General features: G+C 40.8%; 1 protein-coding gene across 2 annotated transcripts in view; it reads right to left on the reverse strand.

Moving 5' to 3' along the window:
• Positions 1-16,415, reverse strand: part of PRKAR2A (protein kinase cAMP-dependent type II regulatory subunit alpha) — a 57,681-nt gene extending 41,266 nt beyond the window's left edge. For both annotated transcript variants that reach the window (XM_065642778.1, XM_065642777.1), the window contains exon 1: positions 15,999-16,415. In XM_065642778.1, the coding sequence (XP_065498850.1) occupies positions 15,999-16,251 (253 nt within the window). In that variant the 5' untranslated portion in view covers positions 16,252-16,415. The remainder of the gene's footprint in view (positions 1-15,998) is intronic.
• Positions 16,416-17,690: the final 1,275 nt, after the last annotated feature.

Below are 17,690 nucleotides of genomic sequence, written 5' to 3' on the forward strand. Positions count from 1 at the left end.
CTATAACAGAAACAAGACTTCCATCATCAGATATGCAATCACACTTTTAATACATGCAAATCTGAACTTGTTTTTCAACAAGTAAGTAAAATAATGAGGCTCCCTGTGACTATTACTAATACAATAGTTGTGTATCCATTATTTCCTTCAGGATGCTCCTGACGGTCGGTGGCAAATTCCACTAACCCCTTTCAGATCTCTGCTTGACAAGATGGGAAGTGTGAGTGGGGCTACAAACTATTCTATTTTTTTCAGAGGCAGTTCTGGAACCCAACAGTCCACATGTCAACGTTTCTTTCAGAAAAGCAAAACAGGCAGAAATGCGAGTTTTACAGGTGCCATTGTTTTTTTCCTGCTATTCTCACCTTCCCCCAGTAGAGGATAGAAACTCAGAACCTGGTTAGAGACAGGCAGGAGAGATTCTGATGGTGTCAGCTGAAGCACGCCAGATATTTGGAGGAAGACAAAAGGTCAGGGAACACTAGGGAGGAAGCAAGTTCTTTCAGAGGACAAACGGAGCACGGAACGTTAGAAAAAGGCGGCAGGAAAATGGAAACCGTGGTCCAGGATTGTCTGTGTACACACACACACTTTACCTTTCTGTAAGAGACTTTTACATTCATCGAGTTGGAAACCAGTAACAAAAAATACATTAATATTAAACACCGTGTTCCTCTCTGCTAAAGTAATAGAGGCATCGATACCTTTTCATTCCCAGGATTTAAAAAGAGATCTCATCAGTAGCAAGAGATAATAAAATATAAAACCAAAGTAGTAACACATCCTGGTCTCCATTTTAATTGATTTTTTAATTTGGACTTCAAAATTACTGACATGAAAAGGGAAAACACTGTCAGGAGACCCTGAGTTTTTTAGAACCCCTCTGATAGAAAGAATAACTACTTCTGAAGGAAAAGATTGAGTCAACAAGCAAGGCATCTATGGCAGTTAAAAAAAGATGTCTTACAAAGGTATTAAAGCTGTTGTGCTATTTTGGTTGGCTCTTTTCTTAAACAGAGAAGAAAAATTAATATGCCCTCTGGAACGGACAGACTTTAAATGGCTGATAAATTCAAGAAAATCATAAATCTTTATTTGACCCTCTGAAAGAAATGTAGAGGACCCTCTGGTTGTAGCATCTTAGTCAAGAACTGCCAGTAAGAGTTTTGTTTGTTTAGAATTAAAGGCATTTTTTAGCAAAAACATATCACTGTTTCAATATTCTCATTCCATGACTAAATTTGAACAGTCGTGCATGGTACTATTTTGATTATGTTTCTCAGCAGATATTAATTCGACACAAAAAAGGACCATGATTGTTGTGCAGTGCACCCTGCTCTCAGAATTCAGGAGTTAATTCAGCCTGACTGAAGCCCAAGTACAGGAGAACGAATACCCATCAAGCAGCACCCCGTATTATCTGACATTGCAATGGCATGACCCGCGCAGCCCTCTCTTATTTCTTGCTGACATGTTTCAGATATCTAGCCAAACACAGCACTATTTTTTTTGCCTCGATTTTATATGAGCGTAATCTATATTATGAAGATCAAAGAGATCGCAATAAGGCATGCGCTTGCTTTACAGACATGAAATTAGACAAATTCCCAGCACTAAGATACAATCTCAGTGGAAAGGATATATTTCACAGTGATTAAAGATATAACTGAATGCTGATACTACAACAGAGATTGTCAGGGACTGAAATGAAAGACTGGAGAATTTTTTCAAGGAAAGACAAAATTATACATTGCAAGGAAAATGAAGGATGCTGCAAAGAACTAGGAGAGTTAAGAAGCAACTGGCAAATCTTCAAAGTATTGTCAGAAGCGGCAAGACACTGGAGGGCACAACAAAGCAAGACAAAATAAGTGAAAAAGGGAAATTTGCTCGGGCTTTAGGAGCAAGCTTAAAGAGAAAGGCATTTCAGAGATAGCAAAGCAAAGAAGCCGCGTTAGTAATATCACAAAAGTTTTAAAACCCAGAATGACGTTAGGCTTACAGACACAACATCAAGTAGATGATAAAAAGTAAAGATCCTGAACATATTTGGAAATGACTTTCACAGGGATTCTCTGACAATGAAAAAGCCAGAAAGGGCCAAAGATGAGTATGAGACTCCAGAGTACCAGAAACATCACATCAAGGCAAAATAAAATTTCCTTAAAATAAATGCTTCATACAGGAAAAGATAGTTGCATCCTACCTAGGGAAGCATGAGGCATTTCCTAATGAGTGAGAAACATGGGCACCTGAGCCACATGTCCAGGCGCAGTGGCGGAGGCAGTGCAGCCTCTGCCTGCCCAAGGCTCTTGACTCTTCCCTTCTGTCTCATCCGTCCTGCTTTCAAACTTCACCTCTTTATTCACCAAACTCCCATCCCACCAGAAATCATAGATCTGTTAGGAGGGAGGACTCATACTTCGGGTATTTAAGATATTTGAAATGTAACAAAGACAAGTTTTATCTGAAATATTTTTGGTTGAAACTTCAGAAATGCGGTTTAAAGCAACGTTTGACAAGTACAGAAAAAAAGTAATATGGATGAAGTGGAAAACACTATCACTGGCACTGGCTTGAGTGTTTACACAGCCTTAGGTGTAAGTTATTGTAAAATTAAGTATAAAAAGGGTAGGAGGCAAGCATGCCACAGCCATGGTAATAGCACTAGCGAGTTAAACAGTGTACTGGATTTACGTATTTTGTGCCTCCTGTCACTTCCTTGCCTATAACCCCTTCCCTCTGTACACAACTGCTCACTCCCTTCTCATATACCCGCATTCTGCCTGGGACGGCAAGACAACGGCAGCAGAAAAGAGGAAAGTTCCAATTCCCACTCGCATAGAAACCCTCTGCTTTCTGTTTCAATACAACACTTACTCTGTTACTTCCAAGACTTTTAACATATTCCCGCTACCAAGGCTTTACTCCACATCCCCAGGACTGCCACAGAAGCACAGTAAATGCTTAAGCAATTAATCCACACACTTTCCCAGCTGGATTGCTGCTGTTTGCTGACAGCTTCCTTTGGGTTTGCAAGAGGCCACGCTGCAGTGCACCACTGATGTTCTTGTTGCTTTCTTCATTTCCCAGTGTTAGACCACCCCTCCTATCCAGGGTGAACTTTTCCTAATACACCTCTCATAACACCTTCAAATCCCAATTAAATACATACACCTATACATATTTTACACAGCCTTTGTCAACGAACGACTCCTCAAATAACTCTCAGACACCCTACATTTCAACTATTACCTATTGCCTCATACCTGTCCTTTAGGCAGAGACATATTTTAAGGCACAGCAAATGTTGCACACACTCCTAATACTTCTCTAGGTACATTTGGCATTTAACACAACTTCAATAAGGCATAATGCTGTATTTTTACTTGGATGCATAATGAAGAGTTGATTTCCTCCTATATATAGAGAAAGACGGTGACAATACACAGATATTCTTGTGGTTGAGTAAAAAAAAACAAAGAAAAAGATAATTATTTTGACTGCCTCTCAGCTTCCAACCCAACCTTAATTTTACATTCACTGCATTGTATTTTAAAGATATTCCATCTGCTCTGTCTGTAGTATACATTAATATTCAGAAGACATCTGCAGTGTGCAGACCAAGCTTTTAATTGGAATCATGTCACAGCTACCATCACACAACACTGAATATAAATGTTGGCTATCTGCACTTGGCAGCTGCTTGGCAGGCTTATTGTAAAGTCCTGCTGAGATTGATAGTGTCTTTAAATAATGTGGTATCGGGACATAAAAGGTATCTCGAAAAATCAAATATTTACTCTCATGAAACAGTTCTACAATGCCATCCATACCTAACATAGTTTACTAGCACCTTAAACTACTTATAAGCAAAACGGTTTATATTCAGTCATAATTTTCAAAGAGAGACAACAAATTGATAAAACTGAATGCTCACATCTTTCATTAAGATGCAACTGAAACTGTGTAGTGAAGCTCAAAGCATTCATAAAAATCTAAAACGTGACCATTGCTAAGCATGTAAGAGTACCCAAATAAAAGAATTCAATTAACAGGTGTGCTCAGTGATTTAAGATACTATGTCAGACTGATTATTCTTGAATGAACAATACAGATACCTGTTTTTTTAAGATAAAAATGACACTAAGTTAATAGCATAATCATTTGCTTCAAATCCTTACCAAATGATGGTAATATAAATTTACATTTTCCCAGTCATCTGTGTGTTTTCAGCTTGTACCCATCTGTAAGTTTCAGACAAATGGGGCAGTCATCAGCAATCTATATGAAGTATGTATGTGTATGTGTGTGTGTATATATACACACACACACAAACTAAAGTTCTCTCCCCAATACAAGTAACTGGCTGTTACACCTTCAAACTGATGTAATGCATTTTTCAAGTTATTTAAATCTTAACAAAGAGTTCCTACGCCTCTTTTACCTAAGAACAACACTTGCTTTTCATTAAATACATGTTTTCTCAAGGAAGTGGCCTTCCACTATCTTTGCCATAGTATTGTAACAAACACTTCTTCACAAATCTAACGAAACTTCAAGATGATAGCTCATTAAGATATAGATATGTTGCCACAAAAACTATTACACAAGTAGGGGCAACATAAGAACAGAAAATCATGGTGATCCAACTCTTCTAACTCTAGTGCCCTTCTTCTGATAGACTAATGGGCTTAACAGATACAGCTTAGCTCCAGCACAGCTTCCAACAGAAATAAGTGAATTACACAGAAGGGGAAGACACAACTGTTTGTGCTCAGGGCATAACACATGGTCAGTCTCCAGCCTGTACTTGCATATCCACGACCATTTCAGAACACATAATGCAAGGGCAACAAAAGGGAAAAAAAAAAAATCAGAGGACAGAGCACGGTTTCAGTCCCAAACCTGAGCACGCAACCAGAGGACTGATGGCCCAACTGTAGCAGCACTTCCAACCTGTTCCAGTGTAAAAGAAAACAGGGTCGGTCTCAGATTTTCAGTGATATACAGGTGGAAAAGAAAAGAACACAAAGAACTAACACAGGCAGTTACGGATAAGATGCAGTATAAGCAGCTTTTCCTTTTGCCTCTTAGCTATTTACAGTCTCAGCTAAAACAGATTGGAGTCCCTCGCACAGTCAGGTTCTGTGTGTCATGTGGCAGACGGTAAGAAACAACTGTAACTGCACTGGTTCTACAAAAGAGAGCAATTCAGAAGAAAAACACAGGCAAGAAGATTTGAAGCTCAGCAGAAACAGCCAGACACACTGAAAGGGCAGAGTTTTTCATAGGCTCAGCAGAGATGTTCCACAGCTATACTTGCCAGGTCGGCCTCAGCTCAGGATTGTATAATTACACGTACATAGGTAGGATTTAAGAATGGCATCCATCCTATAGCTAAAACAGGAGGCACATAAAAGCCCAGAGTTCTTCGGTTGGGTCGCTTCTAATTTCATTACCAGTTCCTGTCATTACTGATTTGGATGATGAAACATAGCATGTTTTTACATCAGACAAAGCTGGAATGGCTTATGCTGTCATCTGATTTGATCTGTATGAAAGAACAAGAGAAATTTCAATTAGACCAGCATCAAGCGTCACTTCAAGCTGATTCAGAGCCTAATTTCACACATCCACATTTAAATCGGGGCACGAGCACACTTGTGTGTGCCAGGCAAGACACGCTGGTTTTGTGGCTTCACCAGGAGCAGCGTCACCAGCAGGTCGAAGGAGCTGGCCCTTCCCTTCTACTACTTCATTGCCAGTACGATTATATCCATCGATAATTCACAAGTGAATCTTGTTCCGTTCAGATATAACTTGATAAGGTTCTTGTAGTAAACCAAGTATACATAAAATTGAGTAGATTCTAAATATGCGTGTTTTAAAATTTAGAAAAGTCGTTATCAGGGCAATCTTCAGGTTGTGATACACAACAAAATTATGAGCAAAAATAACTTCTGTACCACATCTCAAATTAATGTATTTTATAGTTTTTAGTCCATCAAATTTACGCTCCTAACAATATTAAGTCAATATTCAGCAAACCCTACTTAAAATATATAGCTGTAAAAAGAATAATCTCCATGTAAAAAGGTATTTTGACAGACAACCCCCCCACACACATACACTTCGAGTAATTGCATCCTGTGCACTTTCACAGGAAGATGATTTTGGGGAAAGAGGAAGGCTGAAGACAGATAGATTTGTCCTGTTTCCTAAGAAGGGATAATAGTAAAACACCCTGTGTGTTCTCCCCAGGCCAGGGAAAATCCTCTTTTATGCTCATGGATGTCTGAAGTCCCTGCAAGAGGGTACGAGTTAGCATTCATCCTAATATAAATATGCCAGTAACAATAAAAGAAATTCCCTGACCAAAGTGAGCTGCAGCAGGTGGCAACTCCTACATGGTTCAGCTTCTGCATGAACTGATTTTCAGTAGCAGAACTTGTAGTATAAAGCTCCCCACAGTCACTGTTACATACTACTTCAAAACAAATGCTACACAAAGCAAATCTTTTAGCTATGAAAAGTTGTGTCTGCCTGTGAAAGCTATGAAAAGTTAAAAAAAACCCACCACACACTAGCAAAACCAATATATACATCATACAAACAGATATTGCTTCATAGTGCTATAAAAAAAAGACAAGACATAACACTTCATAATTAAATGTCTTCAGCAGCAAGAAATTAAAATTACTTCACAGGGCTCTAAGAGATGCTCATACAGACCACAAGAGAAACTGAAGCCCAGTTTATGGCTGTTTATCATGAAGTTACACAATCTCAAGATCAGAACTAAAATCATTATACAAATTATATCCAGTGGTATTTAATTTCTATATTCTTGAGAAACTGAAGTATTTAAAACAACAATAGCACTCTGAATAATACCAAGTTTTAGCATTTTAGAACAAGAATACTTGTGGAATCATGCCCCCAACCCTTCCCCAGAGATGTCAGAGACAGAAGACTGAATGTTAATCTGTTTTAATGAGCCATCTTTCGTAACTTATCCCTGTGAAAGCTTTGAGTGTTACAAATACTTATGATTTTTAATCAGAAACATTTATAACACTTAATGTTAAAAAATCTGTTTCAGAACAATTACTTAAAAAAAAAAAAAAGAAAGGAAAAAAAAAAGGTAACTTCGAATGTTTGAATTTTCATTCCAGGGCTGTCCATGAGACACATTTCATAGACAGGTATTTCGAGAGGTATTCCTCATATCCATGACAACCTGAGATGGACCAGTTCCTTACACTACAGCATGTCCTTAAGGAAGCAAATCTTCCTGAATGATCAGGATTAGCACAAGTGTTGCCACAGAAATTGCAGTGTTTACTGGAGCCCCTACAGGAGAAAACAAAACAAACCAAAACCACGACACACACAACCCACAAATATTTGTATTTTTTTTTTCTTAAAATGTCTTCTATGGAATATAGTTTTCTCAGTAGGAAGCAAAAAACAATATGTTAGCCCAAGGGAGGAAGAACCAAAATGGAAATGAAGGGCCATTGTGACATCCTGCTTTCTAACCGTCTGTCAATATACAACCACCAAGAACAAGGAACTTGGCACTACAGCTTATTCAAAAATACACAGGAAAACTACAAAGTAGTTTCTCCACCCTCATCTAAAAAACACATAGTTCGCTCCCCACACAAACTCCGTGCATGTTTTTCAAATGCTCTGCAACAAGAGAAGCAGTACTCGAAGCTTTGCAATCCTTCACTGCACACCACTCCAATTCAGAGAAACACAGAAAAAGTTGTAGACGGAAGAACATATTTTTACCAAAACCAGCACTTCATCTCCAGCGTGCAATCCTAATCCTTCACACAACGGTTTAGAGAAAGATTTAGTTTTGCAGGTAAGGCCCGTGATCATGGACCATCTTGGTCTGGACTTCGCCAACAGCCAAAAAGGAGCGCAGGGTTCCAGACATCACACCTCGGAACCAAACCTGACATCATGCCAGCTGGAAATGGAGTTCCTGCAGGCTGGAGATCATTTCTGAGGAGAAGCAAACCTGTTCTTCAAGCCACCCTCAGAAACTTAACAGGAAATAGAGGGAGGGAACAGAGTGGCTTAATTTTTTTTTTTTTAGAAAAATAAAAAAACAAGTTCATTTGTTGTTGCTTTTAAATGATCAGAAAAGCAATGCTACAGAAGGAATCCCTGCAGTCCCTCCCACATGCCTTGAAGGCAGGCTGTTCCTAGACATGTCTTCCCCTCTAAAGGGAATTTCCAAGTCTATACTCCAAGCAGAATTGCCACTACTCATCATTTGCAATTTCTACATAAAAAAAGAAATGCCCCAGGATGGAAAGGGCTAATAGTATAACTGCTACTAATACAATGCTGGGCTTTATTATATGATTTATTGTATATTTATGAAACAGAGGCCAAATCGTAGTAGTATAATAACTGTAAAACAGGCTTGCTTTTTAAATCTCGTCTCTCTTTTAAGTATCCTACTCATTAAAGCACACGGAGAACAATGACACGATCACCACAATTTTCACCACCTCACAGACAAAACACAAATGACCACAAAGCAGCTGCTTATTCTGTGTGCCAGACCTCTAGAGTTTCCACTTGATAATCCCTCTTTCAGATCCATACTTTTAAAAGAAAAGGATCCTTTTGCACGAAAGATCTCATAAGTACACACCCTTTGGCAGAATTAGTATCTTGGTGCATGAGACTTTTATACAGTGTTCCATCCACACTCAGATTTCTCAAATTCACCACCAGTTATAATACTTTTCTAACCAATGTTATCATTTATGCTTTATCTTGTCTGTTTCATATTACAGTGACGCACAAAAATACTGAAAATGCAGAGTGCAGAAGAGTGCACATCATTTGCTGTGGAACTGATGGTATTTCAGGAAAAACACAAAACCTATGTGAACCAAAGAATCCTGATGTGTCAAAAAACCCCAACAATCGTTACATACCAACCAAGGCAGGTATAACACAAAGATGCAAGTGCAGTGGCATACCTGAATGAATCTAAAGGACTGTTACAGAGGCAAGAATAACATCCCTGTAAAAGAGGAATCAGTACATTTGTTAGAATTATATTTGTCATTGTCTCCCTCTTCTTTCACAAAAAAATATGAATGATCATTCACAAAGTTGAAAACGTTACTAAAGCCAGCGAGAAACATTCATAGCTCGTCTTGGCTCCAGTTCCAGTCTTCATTTGAATAATGAGCAACTGCTCTTTGTTGAACATTAATGCTTTTTAATGACTGACTGCTGAATAATTTGAAGCGAGTTTGTTCTCTGTTGTCTCCTCCTCTTCCCCGAGATCTCCATTGTTCTATTTTAGGTAAGAGGATACAACTAAACTCCAGTATTAGCAAAAGGGGAAGATGGCACTCTGCAACACTGGTGGAATTGTCTCTGCACTCTAATATTAGTTTATTAAATGAAGAAAAAAAACCTGCAAAGTTAAAAAGAAGCTGGTATTCAGTACAATATCTACTATTGCAATACAATCATTTCCTTCAGCTGAATTTTCGACCAGCTAGAATAATCCAATTTTAGAAGTTTCATAGTATTTTTCTTACAATAAACTTTTTCAACAGAGAAGCACAAGCATTTAAGAACTCAGCAATTATTTACAAAGGCTGTTTATCCACTTCCTTTATAGTGATGCTCTCTTCATAGGCTAATACATAGAGTAACGCAGTTTCTACTTGCCCAAAGTAACAGAAAGATACTAAAAAAGCAGAAACTGAGTCTAGAATTTAATTTAGCTATATGGTTATATATAGTACGAAAAGCTCTTTCAGGAAATATGGAGCTTAACAGTTGAGCAAAAATGCAACAGACCACAAACATGAATTTAAAAGAAATTTAAAACAACAACAACAAAAAGTACTGCTTGCTTCCTCACAGTTTAGAATTTATGGATCACTTAAGGAAAGTAGAACAATTATGTCAAGCCACTAATAGTAAACCAGATTAAGAGGATATTTTTCTTGAGAGATTCTAAGGACTGTCTAGTAGATGCTATAGCAGTAATAACAGTGCCAATGTCCGGATGTTACAAATAACTCTGTGAGTGCGCTATGTCAAAATTGCAAGAAACTCATATTTTAAAATTAACATAGAAATTCCTCCTTCCTGATATAGAACAACAGACATTTAGCAACATCCAGTGATACCTGCAAATTTCAGCCAAGTCATCTACAATTCTCTTTCTCAGCCAGCAACTTTTATCCCTTCACTTCATACTTTCAGTTCTGTTACTATCTCAGGTAAGAATGGCACACTACACCTGTATTTTAATTGTCATTTGTACTGAAGATTACTGATGAAACCTTCCTTCAGGTTCCACTGATACAAATGTTGACTTCCGTAGAACTACGTCACTTAGTAAAAAAAGTCCTAGTCTAACCTTTTAATAGAGTAAATACAATCTTAAGAACAAACGCTGAAAAGCAAGTCTTTTGTGATAAGCAAATACAGCAGCAAAAACACCTCCAGAAAAAAAGCTTTAGATATTTTGTCCAAGTAACTAAAGAAAAGTTACATCAGTCTTCCTTAATACTTAGTTTATCTGCAAAGTTCCCCTGTGTGAACAAGATAAATACAGGGAGTGAAGTTCCATTAGTACTAACAGCAGTTACTCTATTTAATCCTTCAGATTTAAGTTAGTGAGAACTCTCTGCAAAAGCAAAGACGTGCAAGTACAGCAGCTGCACAACGGCAGTCTTTCACTTGGTATTTCTTATGCTAAACACGTTCAAGACGCTATGCTGCCAAGACCTATCAAAATTAGAAAATTAAATGTAGACATATACTCCTCTTAAAATATGGATGTGTCACTAATACTTTGCTTTATAATTGATTTCATGTTATTGATGGAGATAAAAGAATAAATAAAACTCTAAAGCTTCTTCTGTACCTTCAGGTTGCTAGGCTTGTTCAGATATACACCATATTAAAACATATTCTAAAGAAATCATGCATATTTCTTCCTTCGTACACTAAACTCAAATGCTTAATACAGTTAAATCATAATCTAAAGCTGCTTCATCCATCTCCTAAAAATCTAGAGACTACTTAAGTAGAGCACAAAACACCTTTGTTATAATTACTATTAAGCAATTAAGCCACATGAGTCAGTAAAACAATTTAAAAAAATGTAGCAATAGTAATTATCAGATTATGAAAGTGCCCACCGTACTACCTAGATTTTAAATACAGTAACCATTCTTTGGACTGAATTTGCATCATACAATGCAATAATACTGCAAAAAAAGATGTTCTGCAAAGAGAAGCTCTTTTAGTGTTAAAGACAAATAAAACATTGAGGAGAGAGCTACTGTGCTTTATTCCCAGTAAATTAACAATTATAGAGGAAGTACGTAGGTGAAAGTACCACTAAAAAGTTAAAAGTACTTTCATTTTAAAGGTGACAGAAACAATTGCAATAAGCCATCAATCTGAATCACATCCGAAAACTTGAACAGTGTTCTTCAGAAGGACCACTATTCTCCTTATGCTATCCTTCAAAAGTCTTAAAATCATCTGACATCTGCCTTTCAATAAATTTCCTTGAATTATTTCAGGAAAACAGCAAGGAGTTATGCCTGACCTATAAACTGATGTAGGCAGAGCATTACTGCTTTGTGACTGATGTAACACGGTAATTCCCGAGGAATTCCACAGGACACATCAGCAAAGTACAGAATAAGAAAGCATAAGCTTAAGAACAGAAGTAATCTGAAACAGGTTTAATTTAATATTAAGCACTTCTGTTAACAATTTAAAAGATAAATATTTCAAGGATGGATTGAGCTCTTACTCTGTACCACATCCAAGACCTAATGATGTAAAAGTCCATTTCCCTACTCCCTCCTCCCTGTATCCCTTCTGCTCAGATATCCTCTTGCTGTTTTAAAAATGACATTTCACAAATCCTTGAATTTTAGTTGAGAAGCTCAGTGCAGAACCGAACAGGATCTTTTCATCTCTTCATCCAGATTCTTATGCACCATTTTCCTTCATAACAACAAAGCATACTGAGGAGGATTATTTCAAAAGCAGTATCATGAGAAGTGCTTTCTTTTGCTCAGGGAGCAGCTGAAAAGCACACAATCTTTGCTTCAGTGTCAAGGAGAAACTCTGGGAAGGAAAAATTCGATTTGCACTAAAATACTTGCCATTAGTTAAAACACCTGAGTTGCTCAAGTTAGTACATAATCTCAAAACCATTTTAGTTCCACTGTTAGTTATGTTTAGTATCTCCAAGAATAAACACAGGTGTTTTTTTAATTAACTGATCACCGTTACAAACAAGGATACATAAAATGGAAAGCTAACGGTGCAGCACCTTGCACCTTTGTGCAATGGCCTTGACTGACAGGAGGAAAGCCGCCGGCATTCCTTCAGATGTGCTACTCACAACAAGAGGTTTTGGTTTCCCAAAGCCATGACTCAGTCTCAAACAGTAGACGGACCATTTCTGTGGCTTTAATTTCACAGCCTTAACACATCCATTCAGAGCTTCCTTGTTAAAATTACAAGTGTCGTGGTCAAGGACACATTTTGAGAGACATAATCATCCTTGGTTATGTCCTCAGCCTCATTTTTGACAGTGTCACTTTGCATCTTTTCCCAACTCTATCAACTTGTTGATTTTGCAGTTATACTAATCAAATAAAGGCTCTGAGGAAAGCTTCGTATGTATATATTCTCTGCCATAGCCCATTGGATAAATGTTTCTGGAGGTTTTCCCCCCCCACTATGATCATTTTATTTCTACGCATTCCTTACACTCCACTCTCCGCTGAACAGCCACATCCTCATGTCCTTTGATCACATTTACAAAACCAACGAAAGTGAGGGATGAAACTCCAGAGGGTTCAGAGAATAAACATAAACCTGGAAGTAATTTCTTAAGTATCACAAGAAAACAGAAGGTTTTTTTGTCGTCCTGTTAGTTTCAGTGACTTTTACCACATTGATAAGTGTCATTATGGCAGACAACGAACCACTGATGTCACTATGGCTACATGAAGACATTGGCCACATGGTTTACACCAAAGGCCAAGAACTCATTCTGATTTTAAGTTATTTCTCACTTCTATTGTCACATGTACTCAAAGCATACAAAAAAACCCCAGAAAACTTATCCAAAGTGTCTTCTAACTCATAGCATGTAGATGCAGCTTAGTGAGACACACAAATTTAATATTGTGCCAGAAATAGAAACATGAAGACAAGCACATTATTTTTGCAGACATCTTTCACACTCCCATAATTATTTTAACTATCTTTAAATTTTTCTTAACATAGTACTTTACAAAAACAATCGCTCAATTTCATCTTTATATTTAAAAACAGCTATGGAAACATTTTTAAAACATACATTCGACCTGTCTTTGCGACTCAGAGGTAAAAAGTTGTTAACCTATGAAAACACAGTGAAACTAATTGAAGTCTTTCCTAAGTTGCCCAAGATGAAAAAATGCAATCCTAGTAAACAGTACCAGGGCCTGACCAATGAGATTATCTGAGACTCTCTCATTTTGTGTGTTTTCTCTGTCATTTAAATGCTAAGCAGTCTACAAGCACACAGGATCTGGTCTTCCAGAACAAGGCAGATGTATTGTCCTACTTATAATATCCACAGAAGACAAAGATATCAGAACCTCTGACTGAACATTTTCTCATTAATAAAGCTATGACAACAGTTATACATCTAAAAAAACCACACAGCCACGGTTGACTGCCACCCACACTGGTAAACACCATAAGAAAGACTCGTTTCCCTGACCCTGCAGAGAGACCCTCACCTGCTGTTGCACAGAACATCACACTCTCCTCCGCAGGTCTCTGAAACTGTAAGGAGGGAATAGTTCAGGTTTTCAGTTGGGCAGCAAGACAAGCATTACTGACAGTGCCACTTGCCTAAGGGCTCTGACTACAACAAGTGACACTGACTGGCCTCGTTAAATTAATTTTCTCTCTGACTAAGACAGAAAGACGATGAGTAGAAACTTGAAGCAAAGGAACCACCCTTCTGCTTTGGACAGCCTCACCTCATAAAGCTGTATCTGCAATGTTGTTTGCCACCATCAAGTTTTTACATTTTTATCTGAAAATATTTAACTTCAGAGGATCCTTTCAGCTGCAGTTGCCAACATTCACTAGGAAAACTACACTTCCATGGAGAAGGTCTTTCAAACCCTAAAAGAAGATAAATTGATCAAGAAATAGAAAAGTTGCTTTCAATTACATTAAAAGCTCTGGTGGAGTGGGGTTTTTTGTGATTTTGATTGTATACAACATTTTCCTTTAAAAAAAAAAAGCAAAGACATTGAACATTTAAAAAAATTACATACAACTATTTACTGCATTTTTTCCAATCTAGAACTTCATTTTAAAATAATACATTTTACAAGAAATTATAACTTCTTTTATGTTTAAAGATGTTTGAAAATACTGCTGACTTGGGTTGCAGGACAAGCAAAATCACTTGTAATTACTATCATAGATCTGTGCTCACACTTGCACATCCCCTTAACTTCAGCCCAGTCACTACCAGTGTCCACCTCTTTACCCTTCACCTTCCATCTTTTCTTCTTCATGGCCTAAACAGAATCTCTCTCTCATTAGAAAAAAAAAAAAAAACTTCAAATCTAGGCAGTAACTGCAAACTGCTTTTTAATTCATTCTGACAGTGCATTTTATTCTTGTCTTCTCACACAGTTCATGTCCCATTTAGGTTGTATATTTTCAAGAGCTAAAGCTGTGTTTTACTTTGTGAAGTTCCCAGCCTAAAAGGGCTGAAAAAATAGCTGGTCTTTCTATTCTTCTTCAATAAATACGAATATTTGTTCCATGGTTTAATTTCTTCTTATTTCTTTAAAACTGTTAACCACAGCACAGATTTAAGAACACTCTGCATCCACAAGGTGACACACCGTAATTGGTCTAAAAGGGGATCCTCTATCAATAAAAGTCAGAAACCTTTACTCACGTTATAGGTCAAGGGCACAAGACCTCCAACTGAGGGCTCTGAAAGTTTATGGAAAGCATGCCTTTTCTCACCTTGCCCCCTCTCCCCTTAAGTTACCTTCTAATAAAGAGAGAATACTCAGTGATTTCAGGTCCAAAATTCTGGGTGTGCCAAGAAGTCCCATTCACAAACATTTTAAATAACTTTTGGCATTGATGCTCAACTACAGTCTGAATTATAAACACTGCGCATTGCACAACACGCACAGTATATTTTGACAGAATAAAAACAGAAGTATCACAAGCAGTGTTTCATCGTATAGATCAGGTAAGCTATAGTATAAGCAGGAATATACAGGTGGGTTTGAATTTTTGCTTGTTTGCAACGTATTAATAAGTTATTGCCGTGCCTTATAATAACCACTTTAAACACACACCGGTGGCAATAAACATCCCCTTTGTCAATGAAAAGACACTTGCCCGCAATGATTTAAAGACAGAAACGTAAAGATAAGCACAGCAGAGGTTGCACAATAAGACATGATCTTCCCTATCACATGCCTGGCAGTCTGCTCAATTCACTGATAACCCGGCCGTTACACGGCAGCTCTGTGCAGCTGCTTGCTGACACCCCACCCGGGGAACCAGTCTCCTCCCGGAGTCCACGGGCCTGGCGTCAGGGCGAGCAAGGGCTCCGGCCGAGAGCCCAGTTCCGCAGCGCCCCGGAGGGCCGGACCCCGGCAGCACCCGCGCCGCCGGAGGACGCGGCCGGAGCCTCTTCCCCCATTCAATCCATCCCGCCCGGCGGCGCCGGGCAGCAGCGGCCGGGACAGCGGCACCGAGGACGGGGTGGCGGAGGCGCCCGACCGGCCTCCCGGGCTGCTCCCCACGCCGGGGCAGGACCCCGCGGCTCCCGGCCCTTCCTCACCGCCACGGGCGGCCCCCGACCGCCCCCCGCCGCCACGGGCAGCCCCGCACAGCCGCCCGCCGCCGCCGGTACTCACGCTCGAAGTCGGAGTCGGAGTCCTCGTCGCCGCGGTCGGGCTCCTCTTCGCCGTTGGACTCCGTCTGCATGGGCTCCCCGTCGAAGCTCACCACCCTGCGGCCGCCGCCGGCCGCCTCCTGCTCGCGGGCATCCCGCCGGCGGGTGAAGTAGTCGGCGGCGAAGCCCAGCAGGTCGGGCGGCCGCTGCCGCAGCACCTCCACCGTGAAGCTCTGCAGCAGCTCGGTGAGGCCCGGCGGGATCTCGATGTTCATGGTGCCGGACGCCGAGGAGACCGCCGCCTCTCCCCCCGCTCCGCGGCCGGCTGTGGCGGTGGCGGGCTCGGGGCCTCCGTCCGCGGGCGCTGACTGCCTGCCGCCGCTCCGCTCACACCAGCCTCGCCGGAGCAGAGGAGCGGGGGGAGCCGCGGACGGGAGCGGCTCCGGCTGCGCAGGCGCGGGAGCGGGCGCGGGTCCAACGGCCGCGCACGCGCCGAGCGGGGAGGCGCGTGCGTCACGGGGAGGCGCGCGCGCGCGCGTCACTGCGAGGCGCGGCGCGAGCGGAGGCGCCGGGCACGAGGGGGGGCGGTGCCCCCCGGTGCCCCCCGGTGCCAGGAGCGGGGATCCCGGGAGCGGCTCGGCGGAGCAGCCGCTCGTGCGGGCGGTTCCGCGCGCGGGAAGCCCGAGCAGGGTCCGCGCGTCTGCCCGGGCGGGACGGGCTGAGATCGTCCAGCCCCGGTCACGGCGGTTCGGCGCGGGCTTGGGCGCTGTTTGCAAACCTTCGGACCAGAGCCGGCGGCGTTGGCGTGGGGACGGGCGGAGGTCAGCGGTGGACGGTCGTGCAGATCTTTGTCTCTCGCCACCCAGCGCCTGGGCTGCCAGCAGCGGCTCCGCGCAGCACGGACCAGCCTGTCACAGCCGCTTTTTAAATTCAGCTTTGGTTTTTTTCCCCTTCGGATCGTGACCTCGTGTGCTGATTTCTTCTTCCCTTTCCTCACAGCGTCTGTGAGCGTGTTTCACAGCTCCCACAGGAGTGGGAGAAGGGGGTTTTCTTTGATCTTGAATCGATCTCATCTAAATTGTGATCTAATTCTGGGTCGCAATTAGATTCAGGCCCTCTGACCCCCTCTGGTTTCTTGTCAGAATTAAGTCATTAAATAAATATTCTGTAATGAACACAAGAGAAGAAGCGTGCAGGTCTTCACACCTTTTGGTAAAACCCATGTAAAGCCATAATGTCACCTGTGACATAATGTCTGTGAAATTGTGACAATGGTGTTGATCTGCTAAGCTCATACTGAACACCCAAGGGCGTCAAAGAGGAAGAATTTCAGAAAAGCAAAGCATCTGATTAATTGCTTCTATGTGCAAGCTTTGGAGATGCCCATTTGTATGTGGTTAAATGTGCTTTATTCAGATTTTTGCTTGTGTTCTTTGTACAAAACCTGTTATCTGTTTGTGTGTACGAGGGAGGTTTGGCAGATGCCCAGGAGCTGGCGACTGGCTGCGTGGCGTGCAGCCATCAGCCCTTGAGGTTTGACGTTGCTGGAAAACAAGTCTTGGAAGAAAACAGGCCTGTGCAAACATGGGTCGGGGAGAATCGGGATATTGGCTCAGTGACGCCACTGCATGTTGTCAGTGTAAATGTTTTTATTTAATTCTTCTTTTGTTCTGACAATAAAAAGGCAGAAGTCAACTTGTACTCAAAAAATTTC

This window comes from Caloenas nicobarica, chromosome 11 (assembly GCF_036013445.1).
Source record: "Caloenas nicobarica isolate bCalNic1 chromosome 11, bCalNic1.hap1, whole genome shotgun sequence".
Taxonomy (NCBI): Eukaryota; Metazoa; Chordata; class Aves; order Columbiformes; family Columbidae; genus Caloenas; species Caloenas nicobarica.